The 27826-nt window shown below is 52.8% G+C and overlaps 1 protein-coding gene and 1 pseudogene across 3 annotated transcripts; one reads left to right on the forward strand and one right to left on the reverse strand.

The window, feature by feature from the left end:
• Nucleotides 1–3457: 3457 nt before the first annotated feature.
• Nucleotides 3458–27797, reverse strand: MVK (mevalonate kinase). 2 transcript variants are annotated; one of them, XM_010379455.2, is made up of 11 exons: nucleotides 27618–27797; nucleotides 26614–26705; nucleotides 25380–25527; nucleotides 21694–21838; nucleotides 20106–20261; nucleotides 14482–14585; nucleotides 13827–13872; nucleotides 9846–9936; nucleotides 9351–9467; nucleotides 5487–5640; nucleotides 3458–4299 (listed from the first exon to the last, which is right to left on the reverse strand). In XM_010379455.2, the coding sequence occupies exons 2-11, from the start codon at nucleotides 26689–26691 to the stop codon at nucleotides 4148–4150; spliced, it is 1191 nt and encodes a 396-aa protein (XP_010377757.1). In that variant the 5' UTR covers nucleotides 26692–26705; nucleotides 27618–27797; the 3' UTR covers nucleotides 3458–4147. The 2 variants fall into 2 exon arrangements, with proteins under 2 accessions (XP_010377757.1, XP_030794879.1); XM_030939019.1 differs by lacking the exon at nucleotides 21694–21838 and having other exon boundaries at nucleotides 27618–27723.
• On the forward strand, nucleotides 16420–17623 carry LOC115899969 (annotated as a pseudogene). Its single transcript, XR_004059593.1, has 2 exons — nucleotides 16420–16615; nucleotides 16718–17623. The product of XR_004059593.1 is annotated as a high mobility group protein B1-like (transcript).
• Nucleotides 27798–27826: the final 29 nt, after the last annotated feature.

Here is a 27826-nt window from a genome sequence, read left to right on the forward strand (position 1 = left end):
TTATCGAACGGCATGTACACATGTACACACACACACATACACACACAGGGAAAGGTGGCAGCTGTTCATAGGGGTAGTCTCTGTGTGGTAAAAACACGGTGCTTTGATGTGAATTTTGGGCATCTGTATTTTCTTTCTACAGTGTATAAACACTGTTTTTGTAATAGTAAAAATATTATAATTTGAGAACTAAAGAGCTCAGACTCTGGAACCAGAGCGCCTGGCCTCAAATCCAGCTCTCTGCCCCTTCCTAGAAGACAGTAGGTGCTAAGAGACAACCAAAGAGCTTGTCCAAAATTAGCTGGAAACCAGGAAGGGCTGGGGAAGGAAGCACCTGCGAGGCACGGGCCCCTGAGCCAGGTGTCTTCTGAAGGGCGCTAGCTGAGGAAACAAGGAGGAAAACAGCCGTGGAGGAGAAAGGAGCTGACTGGGCCAAGCACAAGCGAAGGGCAGGGCCGGCTCCCCACCACGCTTGCTGACCTGGACCCAGCCACCAACGCGACTGGCTGCCAGCAGGCCACAGAAACGTTCTGGGTGAGGAAAGACTCCTCACCAGGCCAGGTGTGTTGGCTCACGCCTGTAATCTCAGCACTTTGGGAGGCTGAGGTGGGCAGATCATTTGAGGTCAGGCGTTCGAGACCAGCCTGGCCAACGTGGCAGAAACCCTGTCTCTACTAAAAATAAAAAATTAGCCGGGCGTGGAGGCTCACGCCTGTAATCCCAGCTACTCAGGAAGCTGAGGTGGGAGAACCGCTTGAACCCGGGGGGCAGAGGTTGCAGTGAGCAAAGATGGCACCACTGCACTCCAGCCTGGGCAACAGAGTGAGACAGTGTCAAAAATAAATAAATAAAAAGGACTCCTCACTGACAGAAACGACATCAGTGCAATCACAGCAGCTACTCTATCTGGAAGGAACCACAGTATTTCCTGCCTGCCTCCCAAAGTGAGAACCTTGCCAGAACCAGGGAATTCTCTGAGAACTTCAGGCTGCAGAGGCTGTGAGCGGTTCCAGCTAATGACTTGAAAGGCACTGCAGTTTCCCGGGCAAAGCGGGCGCCGGTGCTATGTGACTGCCTCTTTGGAGAGGAAGCAGGGAGGTGGGAAAGCCAGTGCGCATTAGGTGTGTTTCTCCAACACCGACCCAAGGGGTCTCAACCCAGGGGCTTTGGACCATCTGGGCAGGGCGTCTTGAGCCAGCTCTGTGCACCATTCTGAAGTTGTGGGGCTCTGGGAGACACCCTTACCTTTTAGCATAAGACAGTTACGAGTATTTATTGAGCACTTACCATGTGCCACGCAGTGTCAAGGGCCTTCTGTGTATTTTCTCATGGGATCCCCATGAAACCTCCATAAGGTGGGTATGAGTCCCACTTTCCCGATGAGGAAGCTGTGGCCTCCAGAGGTAAGCTGTCTTGCCCAGGGTCACGTGGCCAGGGGGTGGGCAGGGCTGGAGTGCTCAACCACCACAATGGCATGCAGAGATGACCTTGGAGTCATCTGGCTTGGTATCTTCAGCCCTGGCTGCATTTTATTACTTTTTAAAAATATTTTTTAGAGACGGGGTCTCACTTTGTTACCCAGGCTGGAGTGCAGTGGCACCATCATAGCTCACTGCAGCCTCCAACTCCTGGGCTTAGGTGATCCTCCCGCCTCAGCCTCCTGAGTAGCTGGGACCACAGGTGTGCAGCACCACGTGGTGCTTGGTCACACTTTAGAACCACCTGGAAGCTTTGAAAAGCTATCTATTCAAAAAGATAACGCTGAGACAGATGAACTCGAAACACGTGGGGCGGGGTCAGGAATTCGCGGGTCTTTTAGAAGCTCCCCAGGTGGTTCCGAGGTGCAGCTCTGAGAGCGAGAACCACTGCAATAGGCGATGAAAAGGGGTGACAGCCGCACGTGCCAACCGTCTACAAGGTAGCCAGGAGTGTGACACCAGGCCCATATGGTGGCCGCAGTGGTGACCGGGTTGAAAGGCTGCTCTGGCCAAAGCACACTGGCAGCCGCTTCACTGGAGTGTCGAGTTGGCCCCTGCCCCAGGAGTGACATCCTGTCCCCAGGGGATGAGAGAGAGGGCCTCGAGGAGCAAACAGGCTCTGGGGGTCTCAGCCTCTGCCCCCTGCACCCATCTCATAGCTGCTGTGGACATCTATGGAAGACTGGGGAGGCTTCCAGGCCCACCTCCTACAGGCTGGCTGTCAGCCAGCGCCATCACTGAGGGCGCAGCAGCTTCCGGCCTCGTTGCTCATTCAAATCACGTGGGGAGGAAAACATGCAGGCCCGAGCCCCACCCCCGTCAAGTACACCCGAATCCAGAAAAACGAGCCCGAGCACAGAAGGTTAAAAAATCGCAGTGAGCCTGCACACAGAGCCGAGCCCATCAGACACACACAGGGGCTAAGAGCAGGCTCTGGAGTCAGTTTGAATCTGGCCTCAGATGCTGATGAGCTGTGTGGCCTTGGACAAGTTACTCGATCTCTCTGAGCTTCGGTTTCCTGGTCTGTAAAGCAGGGATGAGACCAGCAATGACACTGAGATCGGGGCAGAGATGAGAAGGGGTGATGTGTAAACACGCCTAGCCCACAGTGAACTTTCAGTATTAGTATTACTGCTTTATGCGGTGCGCTTTGAAGGGAAGGGGCAGGCAACAGCCATCAGTGATCTGGGGCCATTTCTACAAGTTAAGCTGGGGCAGGCGTCCTCCCTTCACCCTCACGTTCCCAGCAGTGACCCCAGGCAGGGCCCAAGACTGACCTGGGGGTGGAGTTTCGCTCCTGCTCCTTTCACCTTCCCCACGAAAACAGCAGGGAAGGGCGCCAGCTGCCCCCTAGTGGCCAAGGGCAGCCGCGCACTGAATCGCTTTCACTTCATCCTGAAATCCCTGCGCAGGCCCCCTACCTTTCCACTCCGCCTCTTCGCAGGTCCGCGGCTCCGAGGTTCTGGCTGGCAAGGCGCCAACCACAAGGGTTTCCTGATGGACACTGGCATTTCAGAAAGCACCAAGCCGACTGCAATATAAAGTTCAAATAGGGCCGGTGGGGGATGGGGGTGGGGGTGGGGAGCGCCAGGCACCGGGGCTCTGAACATTTGAGTCTGTTTGCTCCATCCAGCCAGTTCATTTCAGAAAGGAAGGCATGCCCAGGAGCGGTGGCAGGCTCTGCTTTCCTGTCTTACACAGGTCTGTGCTCTCGTGGGTGCTTGGGATTCTGGAGCTAGGAAGCTCAATTTCTCCCTCTGCAGCAGCAGCCTGGAGTTGTGCTGATGGACTGAAAGCCATGTTCCAGTCCCTCTCCAGCACGGGCCATCCAGGAAAAGCCACCTCATCCCCAAGACACCCAACAAAGTGACCCCAAACCCTTATTTCCCTCCATTGCTGAAGAGCTCCATGAAGGAAACAGCTGGAAAGGGGACGGGGACAGAGGAGGAAGGTGCTAGTGGCCTGGAGTCTCCCTAGTCTACTGTTGACACACAATCTTTTTATTCCCTCTTTGCTTTCTTTTCCACAAACCTCTCAGGTACAGATTGGAAGAAACTGCACATGGACCCTGCCTTATTTAACCAGGCCCACGGCCTCCAGGACAGCCCCTGGGGGAGCCCCGTCCCGCTAGGTAGAAGGGAAGGCCACAGCAAGTGCTGAGTGAGCTACCCAGACAGCAGGTGCTCTGGGAGGGAGGGGGGACAAGGGGTAGGGGAAGGCTTCCTGGAGGAGGAGGGGGAGGCCTGGCTCTGAGAGACGGGGGCGGTCCCTGCAGAGGGAGATAGAAGGCACATTTCTCCGGGAACCGGGCCCCAGCATCTGAGCATCCGACCCAGGCGGCCAGGGAGAACACGGGCCAAGGCGAGGGCCTGAAGCAGATGGGACTGTGGGAGCTTTGGGAAAGCAGCCTCTCTGTCTCAGGTCTGGAGCCTCAGAGGACCCTCCTAGGCCTCCTGCTCAGCTGGCTTCAGAGGATGCAGAGCGCAGACCATGCCTCTGTAGGTCCCACCGCTGGGACTGCAGAGCTCGGCCGGCATCACCAAGCGGCTGAGGCCTCTCCAGCAGTGTCAGGAGCTGGGCGCCCACTGGGCAGCACAAGGGCGAATTGCAGCCCCCAAAATAATCCAGAAAGGGGCATCTGGGTGGGGCTGCAGTGTCGTGGGCTCCTCTCAGAGGCCATCCAGGGCTTGCTGGACTCGGCTGTCCAGGGAGGTGGCTGAGTGGATGGAGACACCGGGGGCACCGATGCTGGTTTCCCAGCAGTCAAAGCCACAGCTGGTCAGGGCCTGCTTCGTGGCCTCCACCTCTGGCTGCTCCAGCCCTGTGGGGAGGGAAGGCAGGTCACCCTTGAAAACTCTGCTCTGAGGGAGAAGCTCATCATATTCAAGGCAAAAGCCCGGGCCTTCCTGCTGTGCCTTCCTGGCTGTGACCCCACCTGAGCCAACAGGCCCATGAGGCCCACGGTTACCTGCAGCCCCTCCGCGCACCTGAATGCCCAGCGTCATACCCCCAGGGCTTTAGGGAGCAAGAATTAAAAACATGGGCTCTCAAGTCACAGGACTTGGCCTTGCCTTGTACTGGCCATGTGGCCTCAGACAAGTGACTTCCCCTCTCTCAGTCTCAGTCTCTTCATCTGGGAATGGGAATTATGATGCCTCCCCCATGCAGACCCCAGGGAGGCTTAAAGGAAATAACGCAGGTAAAGTGCCTGGCACACCTGGCACAGTGGGCACACTCTAGAAATGTCAAGTTCCACCATCGTCATGGGCTCTGAACTAGGAACCAACAGTCGGGGTCGGCTGGAGTGAGGATGTGGCCACCTCCTGAGGCCTGGGAGCCATCACGGAGGGTGAGGGGATGCCTGGAGCCCAAGGGGGCTCAGTGCAAAACAGAGGGGAAAAGAAGGATGAAGAACAGAGAGGAGGAGATAAAGACAAAAGAGAAAGAGAAGGGAGACCAGGAAGGAGGGACAAGGAGCACAGAGGGAAGCTGAGACAGGTGGGAACGGTTAGTGCCTGCCGTAGGCCAGGAGCGAGCCTGAGGGCAGAGGTGGGTGTCAGGTGGTTACTTGGTCTTGCTCTTTCCCCAGACCAACGGGAAGGAAAACCTTTTGTTCTGTAGCAAGATCAACCCCATCCTGACCATGTCAAGGGGTACAAGTGGGGCAAGGTGAGGCAGACGTGGAGAGTGACAATGCCCTGGTTACTTCTCAAGCTTGTGGGGACAGCCCTGATGACAGGAGCCCCAGCCCCAGCCCAGCCCTGCACCAGGCTCTCTAGGTGCACTTTCCTGCTTGAATCTGGGCAATGATCTTGCAAGCTAGATACTCTCATCCTTATTTTACCAATGAGGGAAGCAAAGACCCAGAGAGGTTAATTAACTTGCCCAAGGCCACACAGTACAGCTGAGACCTGTTTCCAGGTCTCTTTTTCCTTTCAAGGGAATTCTCCAGGTGGACCCCTCTTAGCAGCCCAGGCTGGCAGCCTGGCCCACCTACCCCCGGGATACCTGGCTTGAGGAGTGTGATGCCACAGCCGCCACCGCCTGCACCAGTCAGCTTGCTGTGAAGTCCGCGGGCCCTGGTCACCTGGCAGAGCTGGTCCAGAGAGGCGTGGCCCACACCAAGGGCATTCAGATGGTGCTGGTTCATGTCAATGAGCTCCTAGGGGAGAAGGTTCCATCTGTTCCCACTTGGCCTGCCTGAGGCCAAGGTCCTATGCCCACCCGAGCCTGCCTCGTCCATCTGACAGTTGTTGGTTGGAGACAGCTAACAGTTTTGCCTACCTGGCACGCTGGCCCTCTCCACTTGTAAAAGAATCCTTCTCCCCTGCAGCATTTCTCATGGAGCTTGGGTAGAGCTGAGCATACCTTCACCACAGCACTGAGCACATATCCTAGGGCTGGTCACAGAAGCCTCTGGCACTGGTGACTGATGATGGGCATGTGGCCCAAGCTGGGCCAATCACAGTCCCCCTGCCCTTGTCCCGGGTTTTCTCTGACCCTTTCCACTAGAGCTGCTAAAATAATTAAATTCAGACACAAGTCGCCAAGATGACCTATCTTGCCACACGGTCAGAGATTACGTGACAGATAGACAGATTCCTGACACAATGTTTCAGCCCCTGGATCGAGCTATACCTGAAGCCATTTACCTCTGGTCTTCTCAATTGGGAGCCAATACATTCCTTTTCTACAAAAGCCTGGTTGAAATGGATTTCTGTCATTTGCAAGACAAAAAGTTTCAAATAATATGCTTCCCTACAGCTGCCTTGGGGACTGGTTTCAGAATAAGAACTAGGTTTAACTCCAGCAAGGGCATAAGCAGGGAAACAGCTGTTTGTCTAGGCTTCTTCAATTATGCAGGATAAACTTCCTGCTCTTTAAGGATCCAACAAGATGCGTGTGGATGAAAAAATAAAACTCATAGCTTTCACTGCCCAGGCACCCAGTAGTTAGATTTCATTTAACCCACAACGTGCTGGGGCTCTAAGGATGGACACCCAGCCACAGTCCCAGCCATCAGGAAGTAAAAACCACGGGGTTTGGAGTCAAGTAAGCCTGTGTTCGAGTCTCGGCTCTGCCCCTTCTTGGTCATGTGTCCTTGGGCAAGGTCTTCTGCGCTGGGTCTGTCTCCTGCTTGTAAACCAGGGTAATAAGAGTATCTGCCTCAGCAGGGTGTGGGGGCTCACGCCTTTAATCCCAGCACTTTGGGAGGTTGAGGCGGGTGGATTACTTGAGGTCAGGAGTTCGAGACCAGCCTGGCCAACATGGCGAAACCCCGTCTCTACTAAACATACAAAAATTAGCCAGGTATGCTGGCGCATGCCTGTAATCCCAGCTAGTCAGGAGGCTGAGGCATGAGGATCATTTGAACCTGGAAGGCGGAAGATGCAATGAACCGAGATTGCGCCACTGCACTCCAGCCTGGGCAACAGAGCAAGATGACTCTTTCTCCACACACACACACACACACACACACACACACACACAAAAAGTTATCTGCTTCGTTGCCCTGAGATGAAACAAGGTGAGTTTTCTGTTCAATGCCTGGCACAAGATATGTGCTATTAGTATTTTTATGGGTACCTTACCATCATCCCCACTTTACAAAAGGGGAAATAGAGGCTCAGAGAAGTGACTTGCCCACGATCACTGAGCTAGTAGGTACCAGCTGGCACTGGAAGGCGGGTCTGCCTGACATAAGCTCCTGTCTACCCTGCCCCTGAGAGCACTCCTGATTTTCCTTACTTCTGTGTGAAGCTCTGTTCCGGGGCACCTGGATCGTCTGTATACCAGGAGCTGCCAATCACTGAGGCATCTCTGCGGGGGCCTACCTGGCTCTCCCGTGTGGGGACGGCCGGTTGGGCAGGGTTGGGGTGGTCCCCCCCCAAAAGCCTGCCTCATACCGTGCCCTGCGCCAAGCTCAGCACTTCTGACAAATGAGCTGACAGGCCTGATGGCCTGGTGGCAGCCCCGGGTGCCTCTCAGCAGCCCGATGGGCTGGATATGAGAGAAGACTTCTGGGGGCCGCTCTCTGCGCCTGAGCGCCAGGTGTCGCGTTGCCGAGGCAGGTTCCAGACACCTGTCACGTTCTGATCCAAAATCTGTCAAGGATCAGATGACAGGTTGTGACACAGGAGAACAGTTCGCTGGTTTGAGTGCAAAGCTGTCCAGCAGCCGAGTTGCACATTTCAGCGGCTGCCACAGCCAAAAATACACACAATGTATAATCAACGTGCTGTTCTGTGGCATTCTCCAGGGGCTCGACAGGGTGTATTTTAGGCAGTATTCTATCATTATTAATTTCCTACTCGGGGAGGACTGCGTTCCCTCCTCTCTACGTGGAAGGAATTGAGAGCTAGGAAGACAAAGACTGAGGGAATAAGGGCAGAAACACAGGAATTCGATGGAGGCTCTACCCTGGCACATAGTAGGTGCTCATGACAGATCTGTTGAATAAAGGGACAAACAAGTCTGTCAGCTGGACCCCTGGCTCGGCCACTTACTAGCTGGATAACCTTGAGGGAAGTCCTTCTTCAGACCTCAGTTTGTACATCTGTGAAATAGGGGTAAGACACCTACTTCACAGGGAGGTGGGTGTGAGGATCAAGTGAAAAAAATGATTTGTAAAAAGCTTTTAGTGGCAGCTTCCACTCAGCACAGGGGCTACAGACTCGAATGCCCACAGGGGGACCAGGAGGCACCAGGCAATGACTACAGAGTAGGGGGGACTGTGGTGACATGGAGACCGCACACCCCTCTCAAAGGGGTCCTCTCCTGTCCCTTCACTGATGGCTGCTGCAGAGCCACGGCAGCTGGGGGCCACCCGATCCTCTCACTCCACAAGGGCAGCCAGCTGGCTAACATCAGCCCATATTCACCAGGCCAGCTAGACTGTGTCCAGGGGCAGCCTGGACCCTTTGCTTCCCTAAGCTCATGGCACACCAGACATTGTGCTTGTGTGTCACCCATAAGACTCCAAGTGTTCTTTTTTTTGTGAGACAAGGTCTCACTCTGTCGCCCAGGGTACAAACTTGAACTCCTGGGCTCAAGTGATCCTCCTGCCACAGCCTCTCGAGTAGCTGGGACTACTGGCATGCACCACCATGTCTGGCTAACTTTTGTATTTTTTGTAGAGACAGCATTTCACCATGTTGCCTGGCCTGGTCTCGAACTCCTGGGCTTAAGCGATCCACCTGCCCTGGCCTCCCAAAGAGCTAATATTACAGGTGAGCCACTGTGCCTGTCTAATCTGAGCGTTCTTAAGACACTCCAGCGAGGCCACACATCCAGCAGAAGTGGAGCTGGGATTCACACACAGGCCTAACCACTCCCAAAGTACGAGGTCACAACCTCTACACTAGAATTGTGTAAATGGCAGTGGATGGGGTTATGATGATGAAAAAACAATTTTAGGACCTGTCTGACCCAAAGCAGGCAGTTGACAAGTAGTTGTTGAATGCACCCATGAAGTTAGCAATAGCAGGAGAGGGACCAAGTAAGAGGTCACCCCTGCACCGACAGAGCACTGTTATCAGCCACATCCCCATCTACCTACGTGGGCCGGAGCTCCTTTGACGTGACCCCAAACCTGTTCCACTGCACTTAGCACGAGCCAGGCCCTGACCTCCTTCCCTGCTCTCTCCCAATGACTCAGAATCACCTGGGAAGAGGCCTGAAAATAACATACGCTTGTGTGAAACACACAGACCTGGGCCCAGGCCAGGGGCTTCTGAGAGCATAGGCCAGAGGCAGGGCCTAGCCTCTATATGCTGGCTTCCAGGGGATTCTGAGCACAGTCAGATTGCAGAGCCACTGCCTTGGACAGTGGTGTGGACTCAGTAACCCTGGTTCCTGCAGACAGCCTCTTACTTCCAGTACGAGGTACTGCTCTGGGGCTGGAGCCTCCCCCATCTCTCCCAGCACGCGCTCACACTCCAGGGAGATGGCATCTATCGAGGTCAGGAGTGGGGCCACGATCTCTGGGAACTAGAGAAAAAAAGAAGGAATGGCTGGTGAGGCTTGGGGGCAGGCAGATGCAGCACAGCTGCCCCAGCAGTGGGGTGGAGGGAGGAGGTGTTCCCACAGCCTGCGCCCATCCTCTGGGGAAACTGCCTCTCTTCTGGGCCTGGTTTTTGCCTTCCCAGCTGCAAAGTCAGTGTGTCTAACGAGCCCAATCACTGTTGTTTTCCTGGCCAGGCTATGGGCATGGATGGTACCTTCGTTTCTGCCAAAACCACCTCTCTAAGGGCCCCCAAGGCCCACCACACCCCCTAGAACCCATCAGCCAGAGGGAAACCTGGAAAATCCAGATGTAATTGTGTCCTGGCCACCCTGAAACCTGCCCGGGAAGGGAACAAGAGTCACCTTGAGCAGCCTGTTTCTGACGCCAGCCACGAGGGTCCTGGTATTGCGAGGGACTTTGGTGTTGGTCAGCAGGATCTGGAGAGCCGGCGGCCTGCAGGGTGAAGAGGAAGGTCCACACTGAACTCAAGGTGGAGGAGCTGGGTCAGGACTGGGAGCAGTCTGGGAAGCCGCCCCACCCTGATACAAAGGAAGAAGGGAGGCACAAGAGGTGACACTGGATTGGGGGAGCATGGGACTCCCACTGCAGGCCACAGCTGTGCCTCCATCCCAGGCCCCTTGGCTTCTCGCTCCTTTATTCATTCAACTTCAGCTGGGGCCTACAACATACTAGGCACAGCTTGGCCTTGGGGCCGGGGCCAGGGAGGGGAGAGGGGAGAGAGGAGAAGGTCCGAGAAGGTTTTCCTGGCATGATGTGGACACTGAGAACTGAGGAAGGGTAAGAAGACACCAAAGCAAAGCTAGAAGGGTGAGGATTTCTGGCAGTCGGAGCAGCCTGTGTGAGCCTGGAGGTGGTGGAACCCGGCACAGTCATCCAGTGAGAAATTCAAAGTGGCTATGGCAGAGCACAAGGAGGGGCGGAGGTTTGCTTGCATGGGTCACCCTCACGAAGCTGGAGTTTTAGACCAAACAACAGGCCCTGAAATGGATCACGCAGAGGGAAGATGCCCAGGTTAGCTGATGCGGGCAGCGCCACGCATGGGCTCGGTAAATGCAGGGAGGACTGTCCCCAGCACGCTGAGCCCATTCTTGCCCTACCTCGATGGTGCCCGGACGAGGGGCCCTAGTCTAAAACCAGGTGTAGTTAGAGTCAGTCATCCCCTTGGCTGCCCCCTGGTGCACAGACGTGTCCCAGGCAGCCACGCTGAGCTGACTCTCTAGCATGACCCCGTGGTCCTCACCTGCCCCCGAGGAGCTGCGTAAATCTCTCCTAAAGCCACAATCCCAGTTGTCCTTGTAGTGTCCAAGCCAACATTTCTTGCCATCCAACCTGCCTTTCAGAGGACTGTAGGCTGGGGGATTTGGATGAGCTCTGGCCTGAGACAGCTGGAGATGGGCAGAGCCCTTGATACCTTTATTCGCTCTCTTCACAGTTCAAGACTGTAAAATCCAATAGGGCTGGAAAGGGCTGCCAGAAACCTGCTTCATCTCACTGCCCATAAGCCCATGAAATTAATATCGATTCTCAGTCTTGGAGGCTGGCGCCCCCCTTTTTTTTTTTTAACTTTACAAAAGATGAACGTTTTATTTGGCTTTTCTCTTCCCTTCTAAGACAAGCCATTCCTCAAAAGCGCAGCGCTGTGGGAGGCCGCATCTTGATCCACTTCACAAACAATGCATTTTTTCTTTACAGTGAGGCACCACGCATGGTTGGCGGGGGCCGGGGGCGGGGAAGCTCCTTAAGCCATCCTTGGGATTAACGTGGAGTCCGGCCCCCAGCTTCTCTGTGAAGCCGCCATCTGCTCCCGTGGCACCCCACAGCAGGCAGCAAAGGTTGGTTTGCTCCATGCTCCCGTCCAGCCTGGCGGGAGGAGTTTGGGTGTTGCATCTTCATCTTTCCTAGACAAGTCCTCTGCAGACAGGCCTGTCACCAGCCCCACCAGATCCAGGGCTCATACGCCATCCAGCAGCCACCATTCGGGGGTAAGCCTGGTAAACGCTCCTGTGATCTGGGCTTGGCCATGGCCCCAGCCTCTTCTATTCTCCTCCCTCCCCCAGGCTGCTCACTCCGCTCAGCCACCCTGACCTCCCAGGTACTGTGTGACATGCCAGGCAGCATGCTTCTGCCTCAGGATCTTTGCACCACGCTTCCTCTGCTGGGAACCAGCCCCGCCCCATAGCAGTGTGACTCATTCAGGTCCCTGTTCCATGTTCCTTCGTTAGCAGCCCGACCCCCCATACAATTGGCCCCCCTTCCCTTTGTAGCCTCTGAAACTGCCTTGTTTCCTAAAGGTGCTTAAGATTGCTCTCACAGAGCAACTGATTTTTTCTCCTCTCCCAACAAAGGATGAGTTCCATGGAGGCGGGGCTTTGTTTTGTTCCCTGTGGAGGCCCCGGTGCTCAGCACACAGTAGGTGCTCAATGGTACTTGTGGAAAGGATGGATAAACTCGGCCAGCAAAGCTAAGCACTTCAGAGCCACCGCTTCTGATTGTATGTTCAGGATCCCCTTACATAAACAAGGAACTGGAGGTCCGGGAGAAGTGACTTGCCCGAGGGCGCCAGGTGGCAAGTGGGAGAGCTGGACTCAAACCTAGGCCTGCAGACCCAGCGCCTCCACCCAGCACACCAGCAACGCCTGGCCATTGCCCCGCCCGCCCCGCCTTGGAAAGCCTCCTCATTCATCTCCTGATGCCCCAGTAGACCGTACACTCAGTGCCCAGCCCATGTCTTCATCAGTTTTCTAGCTCCAGGGCCTAGTCCAGTACTTAGGTCACAAGTGGCTCTCAGGAGACACTGAAGGAATGAAATGCCACCACTTCTATGAATGATTCCCCAGGCCCGCAGCCGCATCTATGACGCCGTCACTGTCACCCACAGCAGCTTCACAACCCTTCAGGTGTCTTCTGATGATTACAGTGACCGCATTCCCCCCCATCAGACCGTGGGCTCCTGAGGACAGGCCGGGGCCCAGGCATTTGAGAATCCTCCACACGATCCAGCTCTGGTTGCACGTGGATCCAGGGCAGCAGCAAACCAGCTTCCACCTGGGCCCCCGAGGCTCTTCTGGCAACGACTGCCGGAGCAGCCCGAGGAAGCTGGTCCATGCTCCTACTAGCTTCTGTGGAGTGCAGAGGTCGGTTGCAAGGGTGATTTTGCCTTCCAGGGGACACTGAGCAATGTCTGGAGACATTTTGGATGGCCACACTGAGGGTGCTACTGGCATCTAGTGGGTAGGGGCTGGGGATGGTGGCAATACACAGGGTGGCCCCAGCACAAAGAATAAGCCAGCCCCCAATCTCAACAGTGCCAGTGCTGCCAACCCTGATGCACAGCCTTGGAAAGGGAGGCGAGGCTGAGCTGGGACAGGAAGATCCCAGAGAACCAGCCAGGGGCCCAGGTGTGGCGCTGTGGCAGGTTAGGTTATTGAGCCACTAATGGAGTGGCCCAGCTGGTGGGGGCTGCAGGCCAGGACCTGCCACTCATCCATGAAGACCACCCTGGGTAAAGAAGAGAGAGCCCCAGGACCCTTACAGATGCAAAAAGGCCCATGGAGGAGGCAAAGCACCCTGGGACAATCACCACCCCACAACTTAATCGACGGCTTAGGGAACAGCCAAAAGGGCACCTGGCTCCCCTCTGCCATGTTTCATTCCAGGCACCCGACAATTCCACCGTGGGTGCAAACAACACAGGATGCTGAACTCTCACATGCACGTTTGTGATTCCAATGACTCCAGCGGGAAGGGCACAGAAACATAAAACAGGCTGAGAGTCTCCAAATGTCACTTCTGCTCCGAGTCCCTCCCAAGCCTCCCTCTGACTTCCATCCTGCCTCTGCCCTGCGTGCCTCCATCATGGTGACGCTCACATTGTCCTGTGGCGGCTTCTGTGTGTGTGTCTGGCCCCAGCCCCCAAGCAGACTGAGAGCCCTTGGAAACTGCACCCGAGCTTCATCTCTCCATTCCTAGACCGCAGTGCAGCATCATCTCCCAATGAACACAGGAAGTAATGGATTCTTGTTTACTAAGCGAATACAGGAATGAATGAATGAGCAGCTGAGGGTCTACGGGCACAGCCATGCATGACTTTCCTTTTCTGATCTCTCTGCAATTTAAAAGCTGAAGGGGAGAAAGAAAGACCACCTGCCAGGTCTTTCCCACCACCCCTCCTTCCTTGCAGCTAATGGACTGTGAGGTCCACACTGGGGAACGAAGAGCCAGGGACACCTGCCTCCTATGGTACTTCCCAAAGGTGCAGAGCTCTGCCCCCTGCACACTCCGATGCAGCCATGGCTGAATGTGCTGCTCCACCCCCAAGTTACCTCTTTAAGGATGAAATCTTCCCTTGTTGGTAACGGAGGGCTCCTCCTAAAGAGAAAAGTCAGTGGGTCAGAGCTGTGGGAAAAGCTAACACACCTGTGCTACTTGGGAGAGAGGGTGAACTTTGGGTTGGGTTCATTTTGCCCCATTCAGGAAATAGGCTAAGTAATGAGTCAGCCCAGCTTCAGGTGCAGGAGGGCAAAAGGTCCCCGAAGCCCCACCAGGAAGCCCTCACCAGGCCTTGGATTCCTGCGTCCCCCTCCTTCCGGACTGCCCAGCTTCCCCCAACAGGTCACATGGTGAATGTGGGGCCCAGGACACAGCATCTGGGCCCTGTAAGCAAGAGTCCTGGCCAGAGGGGAGGCCACCTGGGTGGTCTGCAAACTCCACGGCAACGGCTCTGCATCCTGAACCTACAACTCCCCTGGCGAGCTCGTGGAGGCTGCAGCTTCCCAGTTCCCAGTCCTACCCCCGAGATTCTGATTCAGGGGGTGTGAGGCAGGACCCCAAGATTTCTCCCCATCCCCCCTAAAATAGGCAAATGCTATTTTTCCCAGAATCCGTTGATTCAATTCCTCCCAAACCGGCACAGACTCCTGGGCACCTACCATTGTAATAAGCATTTTTAAAATAACAAAAACCCGAGGCAGCACCTACCCCAGGTGCTGACAGCATTGTCCACTCCAGAGGGGTTCCCGTGAATCACTCTCTCCCCTTGGAAGGCCCACTTGTTAATTAGCTCCAAATCCTCCTTGGTCCACCTGAAGACACAGATGTTCATCTTTACTGTGGCAGTGAGGAGTGGGGCTGGGGAGGGGTCACCTGGGGCTGTGCTAGGGGAGGCCAAGGGGCATAGGAGTTTGGGCCCTTGAGCTCAGAAAGAACAAGTCCGCTCTGAACCTCTCCAGCTACAGAGCGTGCTGAACCTGCCCTTCCCTCTGAAGCCCACCTGGCGCAGTCAAAACAACCCGGGCTTTGGACTCCCATGGTCCCACTTTGCCTCTTTTTTTTTTTTTTCTTTTGTTGAAATGGAATCTCACTCTGTCGCCCAGGCTGGAGTGCAGTGGTACAATTTCGGCTGTCTCCTGAGTTCAAGCAATTATCTTGCCTCAGCCTCCCGAGTAGCTGGGACTACAGGTGTGTGCCACCACACCCAGCTAATTTTTGTATTTTTTAGTAGAGACGGGGTTTCACCATATTGACAGGCTGGTCTTGAACTTAGCCCACCTTGGCCTCCCAAAGTGCTGGGATTACAGGCACAAGCCACTGCATCTGGTCCCTACCTTGCCTCTTACTAGCTGAGTGACTCTGAGCCTGTTATCTAACCTCTCTGAGCCTTACTCTCCTCCTCTGGAGAATGGGAACGCCACCCTCCTCCGAGGCTAGCTGCATGTGTGTCTAATGGCAAGGTGTCCACAAGCAGCAGGTGGCAACTGCCACTAAAACAGACCTCTGCATAAGCACCCACACCTGAACCAAGCCTGCCTTTAAGAAGAACGGGCAGAGGTGTGACTGTTTCCCAGGGCCCTGCAAGTAGATCCAAAGCACGATTATTATGAATTCAAATCCCAGGAGCCCCAGACACCCCTAGGGGGGCCAGGATGGTCCCAGCCACGTCTGGATCTCTCCCAAGCATGTGACCTTACTGCCTTCCATGGACCAGGTGTGGGCTCACAAACAGTTTAAGTGAACAGACCCAAAACACATGAGTATGGAACAAGGCAAAAGGATCAGCTCCACTTCCCCACTCTTTGCTCTCGGCTTTTGTTTCCTTTCTGCAGATTCCCTTCCTCATGAAACAGAAGCTAAAGGTGGTTTTGTGACCTCTGAGAATGATGTGGCTCAGTGGCAGAGGTATGGAGTAAGCAGTTAGCCTGGTTTTGTTTGTTTGAGATGGAGTTTTGCTCTTGTCCCCCAGGCTGGAGTGCTGTTACACGATCTCAGCTCGCTGCAACCTCTGCCTCCTGGGTTCAAGCGATTCTCCTGCCTCAGCCTCCCAAGTAGCTGGGATTACCGGCGCCTGCCACCATTCCTGGCTAATGTTTGTATTTTTAGTAGAGACGGGTTTTTGCCGTGTTGGCCAGGCTGGTCTCGAACTCCTGACCTGAAGCAATCTGCCCACCTCACCCTCCCACAGTGCTGGGATTACAGGCATAAGTCACCGCGCCCAGCCAGTGAGCCCTTTTTGAAACCCATCCCACCAGTGACTCGCTGGGCATCTGTGAGCAACCACTCCACCTCAGACCCTCAGTTTTCTCATCCATAAAACAGGGATAATAGTGTCTATCTGGACACACACACACACAAAGGGAAGGAGCCATATTCTCGCTCGCGCTCGCGCTTGCCCTCGCCGCGGCGGCGGTGGCGGCGCAGGCGGGGAAGATGCGCAGCGGCCATTCCGTGCGCGCCGGCCCCGGCGGCCGCGGGCGGAGCCAGCCCCCATTTCTAGCGGGGCTTCTCCCTGGGCGGAGCCTGACAAAATGGGAGCCCCGGCGGCGCGGGCCTGCGGGGCCTGCCGGGTGCACGTGGTGGCCTCGGGCCTGGGAGCCGGGCTGCGTCCCCTCGCCTCGGCTGCGCGGCCACCGAAAAATAAACATGGGCAAAGGAGATCCTAAGAAGCCGAGAGGCAAAATGTCATCATATGCATTTTTTTGTGCAAACTTGTCCGGAGGAGCATAAGAAGAAGCACCCAGATGCTTCGGTCAACTTCTCAGAGTTTTCCAAGAAGCGCTCAGAGAGGTGGAAGACCATGTCTGCTAAAGAGAAAGGAAAATTTGAAGATATGGCAAAGGCGGGCAAGGCCTGTTATGAAAGAGAAATGAAAACCTATATCCCTCCCAAAGGGGAGACAAAAAAGAAGTTCAAGGATCCCAATGCACCCAAGAGGGCAAAGGCGGGCAAGGCCTGTTATGAAAGAGAAATGAAAACCTATATCCCTCCCAAAGGGGAGACAAAAAAGAAGTTCAAGGATCCCAATGCACCCAAGAGGCCTCCTTCGGCCTTCTTCCTGTTCTGCTCTGAGTATCGCCCAAAAATCAAAGGAGAACATCCTGGCCTGTCCATTGGTGATGTTGCGAAGAAACTGGGAGAGATGTGGAATAACACTGCTGCAGATGACAAGCAGCCTTAGGAAAAGAAGGCTGCAAAGCTGAAGGAAAAATACGAAAAGGATATTGCTGCATATCGAGCTAAAGGAAAGCCTGATGCAGCAAAAAAGGGAGTTGTCAAGGCTGAAAAAAGCAAGAAAAAGAAGGAAGATGAGGAAGATGAAGAGGATGAGGAGGAGGAGGAAGATGAAGAAGATGAAGATGAAGAAGATGATGATGAATAAGTTGGTTCTAGCGCAGTTTTTTTTCTTGTCTATAAAGCATTTAACCCCCTGTACACAATTCACTCCTTTTAAAGAAAAAAATTGAAATGTAAGGCTGTGTAAGATTTGTTTTTAAACTGTACAGTGTATTTTTTTGTATAGTTAACACACTACCGAATGTGTCTTTAGATAGCCCTGTCCTGGTGGTACTTTCAATAGCCACTAACCTTGCCTGGTACAGTATGGGGGTTGTAAATTGGCATGGAAATTTAAAGCAGGTTCTCGTTGGTGCACAGCACAAATTAGTTATATATGGGGATGGTAGTTTTTTCATCTTCAGTTGTCTCTGATGCAGCTTATACGAAATAATTGTTGTTCTGTTAACTGAATACCACTCTGTAATTGCAAAAAAAAAAAAAGTTGCAGCTGTTTTGTTGACATTCTGAATGCTTCTAAGTAAATACAATTTTTTTTATTAAAAAAAAAAAATAGTGTCTATCTGGCCGGGTGCAGTGGCTCACGCCTGTAATCCCAGCACTTTGGGAGGCCGAGGCAGGTGGATCACGAGGTGAGGAGATCGAGACCATCCTGGCCAACATGGTGAAACTCCGTCTCTACTAAAAAATACAAAAAATTAGCCGGGCGTGGTGGCGGGCGCCTGTAGTACCAGCTACTCGGGAGGCTGAGGCAGGAGAATGGCATGAACCCGGGAGGCGGAGCTTGCAGTGAGCCGAGAACATGCCACTGCAGTCCAGCCTGGGGGACAGAGCAAGACTCTGCCTCAAAAAAAAAAAAAAAAAAAAAAAAAAACAGTGTCTATCTCACTGAAGATACTGAGATGGAAAAAACACACAAGTGCTTTGTGTAATGCCCAGGAGATAGGATGTGCTCCCCACAAAATAAGCCATCTGGGGTCACAGCACCTGGGGGGCCTGGTTCAACCACTTACTTGCTGTGGAGCCCTGAGCAAGTCAATTACCTGCTCTGAGTCTCTTTCCTCATCTGCCAAACAAGGATTTTTATGGCCTTGGCAACTCACATGGTAGCTGTGAGACTATGATTAATAATGAGTCAACATCAATTACATACTAGATTAGCATGTGCCAAACATTGTGCTAAATGCTTTCTTAAATGGACCATTGAAAAATGGTCCATAATCCTCTCAATTGTGCCCTATAGGGAAGGTACGATAATTATCCTGCTTCTTACAGAAGCAGAAACTGAGGCTTGGATGGGTCAAACAGCATCCTGGAAATCACCGTGCTACTCACTGCTGGGTCAGGACCACATCTGCTGACTTGGAGCCCAAGCTCTTAGCTACTAACTTAATGGTGCCAACAAGATACACTCATTCATTCAGCATTTATTGAGCAACTGCTATGTGCCTGTGACTAAGCTCCTAGTAGGAAGCAAAACAGACAAGGTCCCTGACTTCTTAGAGCTTAGAGTCTAATGGAGAAAGTGAAGGTCAGTAAGCAATCAGGATTCAAATACAAACAAATCCATGACACTGCAGTATGTGACTACAAAGCAGGTGTTTCTGTAAGAGTACTATGGGCTGAATTGCGGGGGCAGGGGTGGGGTGCTTGAAGGACAAGGGGAGCCAGCTGAGCAAGGTGTGTGTGGGGTGCATTCCAGACACACCGCCTGTGCAGCACTGGAACCACACCAGAACTGGCTGGCCCTTTCCAGGGACCAACAGGTGGCAGTGTGCGTGGGAAGAAGTGAGTGATGGAGGCAGGGGAAGGTAACTCAGGCAGTTGACCTAGCCCAGGGCCTGGCCCTCTCAACAAATGTGAGTCTTCCTCCTGCTCTACACAGTTTGTTTTTTAGGAGGCTCAGATTTGAGTCTTCAAAGGAGACTGGGCTCCAGTTCTTTCCAACTCAGAAACACGTGATGGGAGGGGCGGCATGGGGTGGGGTGGGGTGGGGGGTCTACTCTCCCTAAGGGTTCTGAGAAGGAATGACTGGCCTTCAGGGGAAAGTGGGAGAAATGGTTAGAAGCAGCATAAGAACACACACACATGCATGCACACACACGCACAGTCACCCTCTGTCTTTTGAAAGGCAGGGCCAGTCTGTTGGCCTGTGGAGAATCACTTGAACCTGGAGGCAGAGCTTGCAGTGAGCTGAGATCACACCACTGCACTCCAGCCTGGGTGACAGAACGAGACTTCGTCTCAAAAAAAACAAATGAACAAACAAACAAAACCAAGCTCAGAAAACAACAACCAAAAAACAAGCCCAGGAAAGAGGACAGAGCTCTGCATTTAGGGGCCTCATCCACAACTCCTGGTCCCGGGACAAACGGCATAACCTCGGTGCACTGGGTGGTTTCTCAAGGCACATTCTCCTAATGACAGAAATGGTCTGTGGTCAAGCCTGTCTTGACAGGCCTCACTGACTCACGTGGTCCCCCACCAGTAGGAACACAGAGAGGTGGCATGCCCTTCGTGGAGATGGCCCCGGAGGAGGAGAAATGCCCTAGTCTAATGGACACATCCCCTAATATGGATTTCTCAGCACACTCTAGTGTCTTTCATAACTATGCGGTAAAACTGGACAGTCACCCCTAGGGCACTGTCATTACCATATGGAGGACACTGTCCTATCATGAGTCAATGCAGAGGTGGGAGAGTTCATCTAACCCACTGCCCTCCAGATCTGGACTCCAGCTCTTTCTACCATACCATGGGAGCTTGAACCCAACAGAGCGAAGATGGGGGTGAGCAGAGGTGGTGGAGAGCAGGAGAGAAAAGCTCAGACTCTGAGTTCAAATCCCACTCTGCCAGCACTAGCTGTGTGGCCCTGGGCCAGCCATTTGACTTCTCGGGGCTCAGCTTCCTCATCTGTAAAACGGCCACCAAGACCCCTCCCACCTCACAGGGAGGTGGTGAGGTCCCCATGACAGAAGCCACGCCCCTGTCCTGCCACGTGGGAGGGACACTGGCCAGGTGAGGACCATGGTTACCTGTTAACGCAATCTCCATCCTTCAGCGGGTTTGGGATCTCCTCGCACACAGTCAGGAGGGCCGCTGCCAGACACACCGAGTAGGCGGCGCTGGAGCCCAAGCCCGCCCCGTGGGGCAACTCTGACCACACTGCGATATCCAGGCTCGGCAGGGCCCTGAAACACACCAGGGTGCAAAAGGTGACTCTCCTACAGGGCAGTGGGATGTCAGCACTGAACCAGGGGCTGGGACTAGGCCTGATTCCAAGCATCTGGTCCAGTTTTCTCAACTGGGGGAGACTTCACGACCCCAAATGTATCCCTACTGAACATCAGGAACTCATGGTGAATCAGACAACTAGGAAACAGGTACCAAGTTCATTTAAATCCTTGGGTAACCCAACCAGAGCCCTTCCCAGAAGCACCTGGCAAGCCGTCAACCCCTTTCTCCCACCTCCTTCCTGTGCTCACATGCTAGGCGTTTCTGTGGGCCTGCTCTGAGCACAGGCTGGCCCCTCTGCCTGCAATAGCCTTGCACCTCCTTATCCCCCAGAGAAATCCCTACCCATCTTTCAAGGCCTTATCAAACGTCGCTTCCACTGTGAGTTTCCCTAGCTACCCACAAAGACCCTCCTGGCTCCCCTTCTAGGACCTCCTGCACGCCCTCCCTCCACCACTGCCTCATCACAGCGCGCTAGGATTGTGTGTTCACCGGGGGCCTCTCCCACCAGACGGTGCTCCCCAACCATGTGTAACGTGGGTCTGCTTTTGATCACCAGAAAGGTCTGAATCACTACATCTTACATGTATTTCCCCCAAGTAAGAACTGTCAAACTTCGTGTTTGGTAATTTCCAAGAAGTACTTCTCCCATTTCCTAAATATAAAAATTGCAGTACTGAATGCGCGTCTCCAAATTCCACACACCCACCCCGCCCAGACTGGAAGATTCTGGAATGCCCTTCACCCACTTAAGGGGACATGCCTCTCAAGTTGAAATTCTCCTTTGGACAGCAATTATCAGGCCATTTCCAAACGTGTCCTGAGCATAGGGCCCGGCCACTGAACCAGCATCTGCTGCTTAAGGGAAGGGCTGCCCCTTGAGGTTTTCCCTTTGGGTTCTGGACAGAAAAAAAAAACAGAGGGGCTGTTTGGGGCCGGGTGCGGTGGCTCATGCCTGTAATCCCAGCACTTTCAAAGGCCAAGGCAGTTGGATCACATAAGCCCAGGAGTTTGAGACCAGCCTGGGCAACATAGTGAGACTCCGTCTCTACAAAAATTTAAAAATTAGCCAGGCATGGTGATGTGCACCTGTGGTCCCAGCTACTTGGGAGGCTGAGGTGGAAGGATCACTTGAGCCTGGGCGGTCAGGGCTGGAGTCAGCTGAGATCATACCACTGCGCTCCAGCCTAGGCGACAGAGAGATCCTGTCTCAAAAAAAAGGCATGCCATATATACCATGTCTGGCAGGGTGCCTGGCATGTGGTGAGGACAGCCAATGGCTGCTCCTCTAGAAGAGAGCATGTGCATTCTCCAGCAGCAATGACAGAACCCTTCCTGTTTCTCCATGGGAGGCTGAATCTGGACTCCCTTCCCAGACCACGCACACACCTCTGCTTCCGGCAGATGGACAGGTATAAGTAAAGAAAGGCCAGCACAGCCAGGCTCTCGGTGACAGCACAGTCGTCAGGCAAGCCTGCAACCTCCTTCAGCTTCTCCACGAGCTCTGGGGTGGGTGTTGTGACATCACCTTGCTCTGTTTCACAGGCAAACAAGCAAACATGAGCGGGTGAGAGGGCCTCTGGTGTTTTATAAACAACAGAATACAGAAAGTCAACTAGTCACTGGAATCGGAACATGGATGGACGTGAACTTATGGTCTGAACACCACACCCAAGTCTGTTCACTGGCTTTAGGCAGACTTAGGTTTGAGTCCCAACTGTGCCATTTACTAGCCATGTGACTTAACCTCCCTGAACCTGTTTTCCACCTTGGTAAAACAGGAATAACAGCAGTGCCTCTTCACAAGGTTGTCATGAATGTAAAGTTAAATAGGGCGTGTAAACTTTTTAGCACAACACCTGGCATGTAGTAAGTGCTTAATTAACAGTAGTTTTAAGGCCAGGTGCAGTGGCTTACGCCTGTAATCCCAGTACTTTGGGAGGCTGAGGTGGGCAGATCACTTGAGCCCAGGAGTTTGAGACCGAACTCTGGGCAACATGGCAAAACCCCAACTCTACAAAAAGTACAAAAACTAGCCAGACATGGTGGCGCACACCTGTGGTCCCAGCTACTCGGAAGGCCGAGGCAGGAGGACTGCTTGAGCCCAGGAGGTCGAGGCAACAGTGAGCTGTGGTCGCACCACTGCACTCCATCCTGCATGACAGAGTGAGACCCTGTCTCAAAGAAAAAAAAAAAAAAGTAGTCTTAAACACACACAGACACACACAGAGGTGGCTCAATCATACAAGGGCCTAGGTTTCACCTTCCATTGTATAAAACCAAAAAGCAAAGGAGTATTAAGTTACCACCCAAAGATTTCCCTCCTCCAAAAGACAATCATCAGGAATAGGACAGCGTAAATGCGAGGCGTTGCCTGGGCAGAAGGGGAGGGGGAGGCAGGTTTTTCCCAGGGATGTGCAGGAACCTGGGCCACTTTCCTCTGAGACACTGAGAAGGCAGAGCCTGTCTGGCCAGCTTACCTTTACAAATCACTCGCTGAGCCTCAGGTCAGATTCCCAAGGGACTGGGAAATGGAATTGGGCGTGTGTGTGTTAGGAAATTTCGGGCACCAGTTAAGTGCTGGGTAAATATGTGTTGAATGGATTTAATGATATACTCAAATGGCCAAGTCATGACATTATTGAGAACCCGGGTATTTCAGAGCTCTGTAATCGAGATGGAACAGTTGTTAAGAGCCTGGATGTTGGGGCTAGGAGAAACCTAGGTCTGAATCCTTTCAGAATCACCAACAAGCGTAACCTGAGCCACTGGACCTCTGAACTTTAATTTTCAAATCTGTACAATGGGGATGAACACCACCACCTATTCCCAGGGAATGCTGGAGAATTCTAAGTGTGCTAACATATATGAACACACTTAGTGCCTGGCATGCATAAGTGCCCAATAAGTGCTCACTGTAGTAGCAGGGTGCAGTGGCATGTGCCTATATTCCCAGCTACTCAGGAGGCAGAAGGAACACTTGAGCTCAGGAATTTGAGACCAGCCTGGGCAACAGAGTAAGACCCTGCCTCAAAAAAAGAAAATGTTCAATGCTTATGACTATCAGGAGGGAGCAAAAGGACACTGAACAAAAGATGGTAGATCTTTGCAACCTAGAAGATGGTGTGTCTCCCAAGGCTCCGCAACTCACATGCCCTTACCTACATACTGCACCTGTGTCGCACCCCTAGTGCCCACCTCCAGTGTCTTCAGATCCTCACGGCAGCCCTCAGTCAGGAAACATGTCTCTTCTCCCAGGCCCAGAGGGTGAAGTGACCTGCCCAGGTTCACCAAGGGAGTCGGAGTGGTCCGAGACATGTTCCCCCACACCTGGCTGCTTCCACCCCAAGCTACTGACATACACAAGTTGCAGCTGGTTCTCACGGGACATTTCTGGTCTGGCTGGGCAGCCCTGTGCACTATGGAAAGCAAGTTCCACGTGTTCTGGCTGGAACGCTCCAGATGCACGCTCCAAAGGAGTGCCTCTTAACTGAGGCGTCCCCAGAATCATCCAGGGAAACCCTTTCAAAAACTCCTACCACCACTACCAACTCCCAATAAGACAGGGGCAGAGCCAGAAGTCCATCTGTATTGGTAAAAACAAAAACAACATCCACAATCACAAAAACTCCTGGGTGATTCCAAGATATGATGAGGTTAAAAAGTGTTGCTCTAGGCTGGGTGCGGTGGCTCACACCTGTAATCCCAGCACTTTGGGAGGCCGAGGCGGGTGGATCAAGAGGTCAGGAGATCGAGACCATCCTGGCGAACACGGTGAAACCCCGTCTCTACTAAAAATACAAAAAAAAATTAGCCAGGTGTGGTGGCGGGCGCCTGTAGTCCCAGCTTCTCAGGAGGCTGAGGCAGGAGAATGGCATGAACCCAGGAGGCGGCGGAGCTTGCAGTGAGCTGAGATAGCGCCACTGCACTCCAGCCTGGGCGACAGAGCCAGACTCTGTCTCAAAAAAAAAGAAAAGGCCGGGCGCGGTGGCTCAAGCCTGTAATCCCAGCACTTTGGGAGGCCGAGACGGGCGGATCACGAGGTCAGGAGATCGAGACCATCCTGGCTAACACGGTGAAACCCCGTCTCTACTAAAAAATACAAAAAAAAACTAGCCGGGCGACGTGGCGGCGCCTGTAGTCCCAGCTACCCGGGAGGCTGAGACAGGAGAATGGCGTGAACCCGGGAGGCGGAGCTTGCAGTGAGCTGAGATCCGGACATAGCACTCCAGCCTGGGTGACAGAGCGAGACTCCGTCTCAAAAAAAAAAAAAAAAAAAAAAAATTACAATGTCCCAACATTGACCATATCTTCCAATAATAAACATAGGTAACTTTTACTTTTATTAATTTTTTTTAAGGTGGAGTGCAATGGACGATCTCGGCTCACTGCAACCTCCGCCTCCCAGGTTCAAGTGATTCTCCTACCTCAGCCTCCTGAGTAGCTGGGATTACAGGCGTGTGCCACCACACCCAGCTAATTTTTGTATTTTTAGTAGAGACAGGGTTTCACCATGTTGGCCAGGCTGGTCTCGAACTCCTGATCTTAGGTAATCCGCCCGCCTTGGCCTCCCAAGATGCTGGAATTACAGGCATGAGCCACTGTGCCCAGCCTACTTTTATTAATTTTTAATTATACAAAACGCCAATATATTCTCATTTAAAACATGTGTCCCTTTGTCTACTCTCTGGCCCCAGGTCTCTCCTAGGAGAACTAATCGCCACAGCCAATCTGATGTCTATGTCCCCGAGACCTTTTCTATCATTTATACACACATTTATACTTAAATACCTATGTTTGCTGTTTTGCATTTTTTTCACTCAACAATAGGCCTTGATGATCTGTCCACAACAGCCCACAGAGATCCGATGCATTGTTTTACACTTTTAAATTTAAAAAAATAAATAAATAAGTGAAGCTAATTTTATAAGGTCAGGGTAGAAAGCACATTGGAAATAGCTGGCCCCTGGCTCCCTTGGGGACAGCCTGGAATACCTGGCCAGCTGCCCTCTCTGTAGGCTCTCACCACCTCTGGTAAGGCTCTTACCACCCTGATTTCTCCTCCTTGCACTCACCCAGAAAGCTTGTGTCCAGTAGCTGAAGCCTGGCCACGTCCCAGGCCCACTTGATACCAATGTTGGGTAAGCTGAGGTCCACTTTCCCATTGCTGTGGGGTTGAAGCCGGAGAAATGTTCTCAAGTTCAAGGCTACAGCCAGTGCTACCTATAGAATAAAGGACAAAAGCAATAAGCCTGAGGGTGAGTGGCAAAGGAGCCAGGGCCCACATGCTAACAAGAGAGCAAACATGAGCACAGAGGCCACTTCCAGCCATGCCCTTGCCAGACACTGCTAGTCAACTTTGGCATGCTCTCCCACTAAGCCTGGGGACAGCCACTATCTATCAACTAAAAGTTAACATCTACTTTGCCTTCTTCCTGCAAAATTTCACAAGTTCTCAACACCAAGGAATCACTTCCCCATAATCACCATGTTTTCAATGAGAAATATAAGAACATAAAGAATAGCAGTGAGAGACCAGGTGTGGTGGCTCACATCTGTAATCCCAGCACTTTGGGAGGCCAAAGCAGGAGGATCTCTTGAGCCCAGGAGTTCGAGACCAGCCTGGTGTCAAACCACGTCTTTACAAAAAAAAATAAAAGAAAAAATTAGTGGGGTGTGGTGGTACACACCTGTGGTCCCAGCTACTTGGGAGGCTGAGGTTGGAGGCTGCAGTAAGCCGTGATCACAAGATTGCGCTCCAGCGACAGAGCAAGACTCTGTCTCAGGAAAAAAAAAAAAAAAATAGCAGAGTGCAGCAGGAGTAGAACCTAAGACAGACTTAGGTTCACATCAAGCTCTACCAAGGTGTATAATAGGACTTGGATCAAGTTACCACTTCTCTCCTAAGCCTTGGTTTGCACATTTGTAAAACAGGATAAGAAAAGGGTATGCCTTAGGGGTAAGGGTAAAATGAGATAATGGATGCTTCCAACTCCTTTGCTAGATCATCCTTCCAACTTCTCAATGTCTTAGTGCCCCGGGGCTCAGTTCTCAAACCTCTTCCTTCTGCATCAAAGCTCACTCCTAGGTGATCTCATTCCACTCATAGGGCTTTATATATCATCTTTTTGCTATCATACCGAGTGAGGCTCGAGAATCCCTTCAGTGGGCATAAGATATCTTTTCCTTGCCTGGCTGGGGAGAAACTGTTATCTCTGATCCGCTCCCAAGCTATGCTTCAGGTGTCCTGCAAAATTAGTATCAGGGAGAAGGGGTACCTAATCCTTAAAGGCTCTAACGGCTTTGTACCTTGCCATGTACCACGGCATGTTCTCCATGAAGGATGACTTTCCCCGGAGCAGACACCAGTAGGACTTCTGACAACATGGCTCCTGGGAATCCTAAAAGAGAAAGCCAGTGAGAAGAGCAAAGATCTCCAGATGTCAGGACCATCAGGAAGAAATCTTAGAACACAAAAAAGGTAGTTACCGTCCAGCACTTGCTACGTGCCAGAAAGGCAATGTAGCAGTCAACTGGACACATCCAACAGATCTGGGTTCAAATCCCAGCTATTCCACTCCCCAGTGATGTCGTCTTAACTAACTCACTTAAATGGCTATGAACCTCGGTTTCCCCACACGTTACATGGAGAGAAAATAACCGTACCTACCTCAGTGGATGTTAGGAAGGTTAAATTAACTCAAGGGAAACACTTAGCAGTGTCTGGCACCTACTAATCATTCAGTTACTGAGAGCTACTTGTTACTGGCTCTGTTCTTCGTTTCAGCTTTTACAACTACTACTATTGAAGGTAGAAATTACATGAAATCATGGAGCAGAAAGAACTCTTTGCTGGACATTTAGGCTGTTTCCAATGTGTCACAATTATAAACAAGGCTACAGAAAACACCCAGTACGCCTCGTTCTGCACACTTAAATGAGTATTTCTGCAGGACAGAGTCCTAGAAAGGGGCCTGCAGAGTCTACAGGTGTGTGCAATTTACACTTTTATAAATAACGCAAAATTATCCTCCCCTTAAGGTTTTACGTCGATTACCTTACGCTAAGATTCAAGTGCACTACGAGCTAAGTACTATCGTGATCCCCATTTCTTAGAAAAACTGAGGCTCGGAGCGGGGAATCCCCTTGCTTGTCCCAAGCTCAAAATGACGACTGTTAGATTGAGGTAGGCGACCCCTCGGGGCTGACTCTCAGAGCTGGGGAAACTGAGCCACAGAAGCTGGGCGCCTGGCTCAGGGTAGTCCTGGGTCTAGGACCTCGCGCCACCCGGCCCCGCGACCCCGGCCTCTCACCTGCCGCCGCCGCCGCCGCTCCGGAGGCCGCCACTCCGCGCCGGGGCCGGAGCAGCTCCCGGACTCCTGGAGCCTAGAGCGCCCATGCCTCAAAGGGGAGGAGGACTGGGCCTTCAGCCCAGCCAATCAGAGTGCGCGAGTCTGGAGTGCTTTTACCAATAGGCTTGAACATTGGTCAATAGGTGATGCAGCCAAGCCGGCACGGGTTT

The sequence above is a fragment of the Rhinopithecus roxellana genome, chromosome 10, assembly GCF_007565055.1.
Source record: "Rhinopithecus roxellana isolate Shanxi Qingling chromosome 10, ASM756505v1, whole genome shotgun sequence".
Taxonomy (NCBI): domain Eukaryota; kingdom Metazoa; phylum Chordata; class Mammalia; order Primates; family Cercopithecidae; genus Rhinopithecus; species Rhinopithecus roxellana.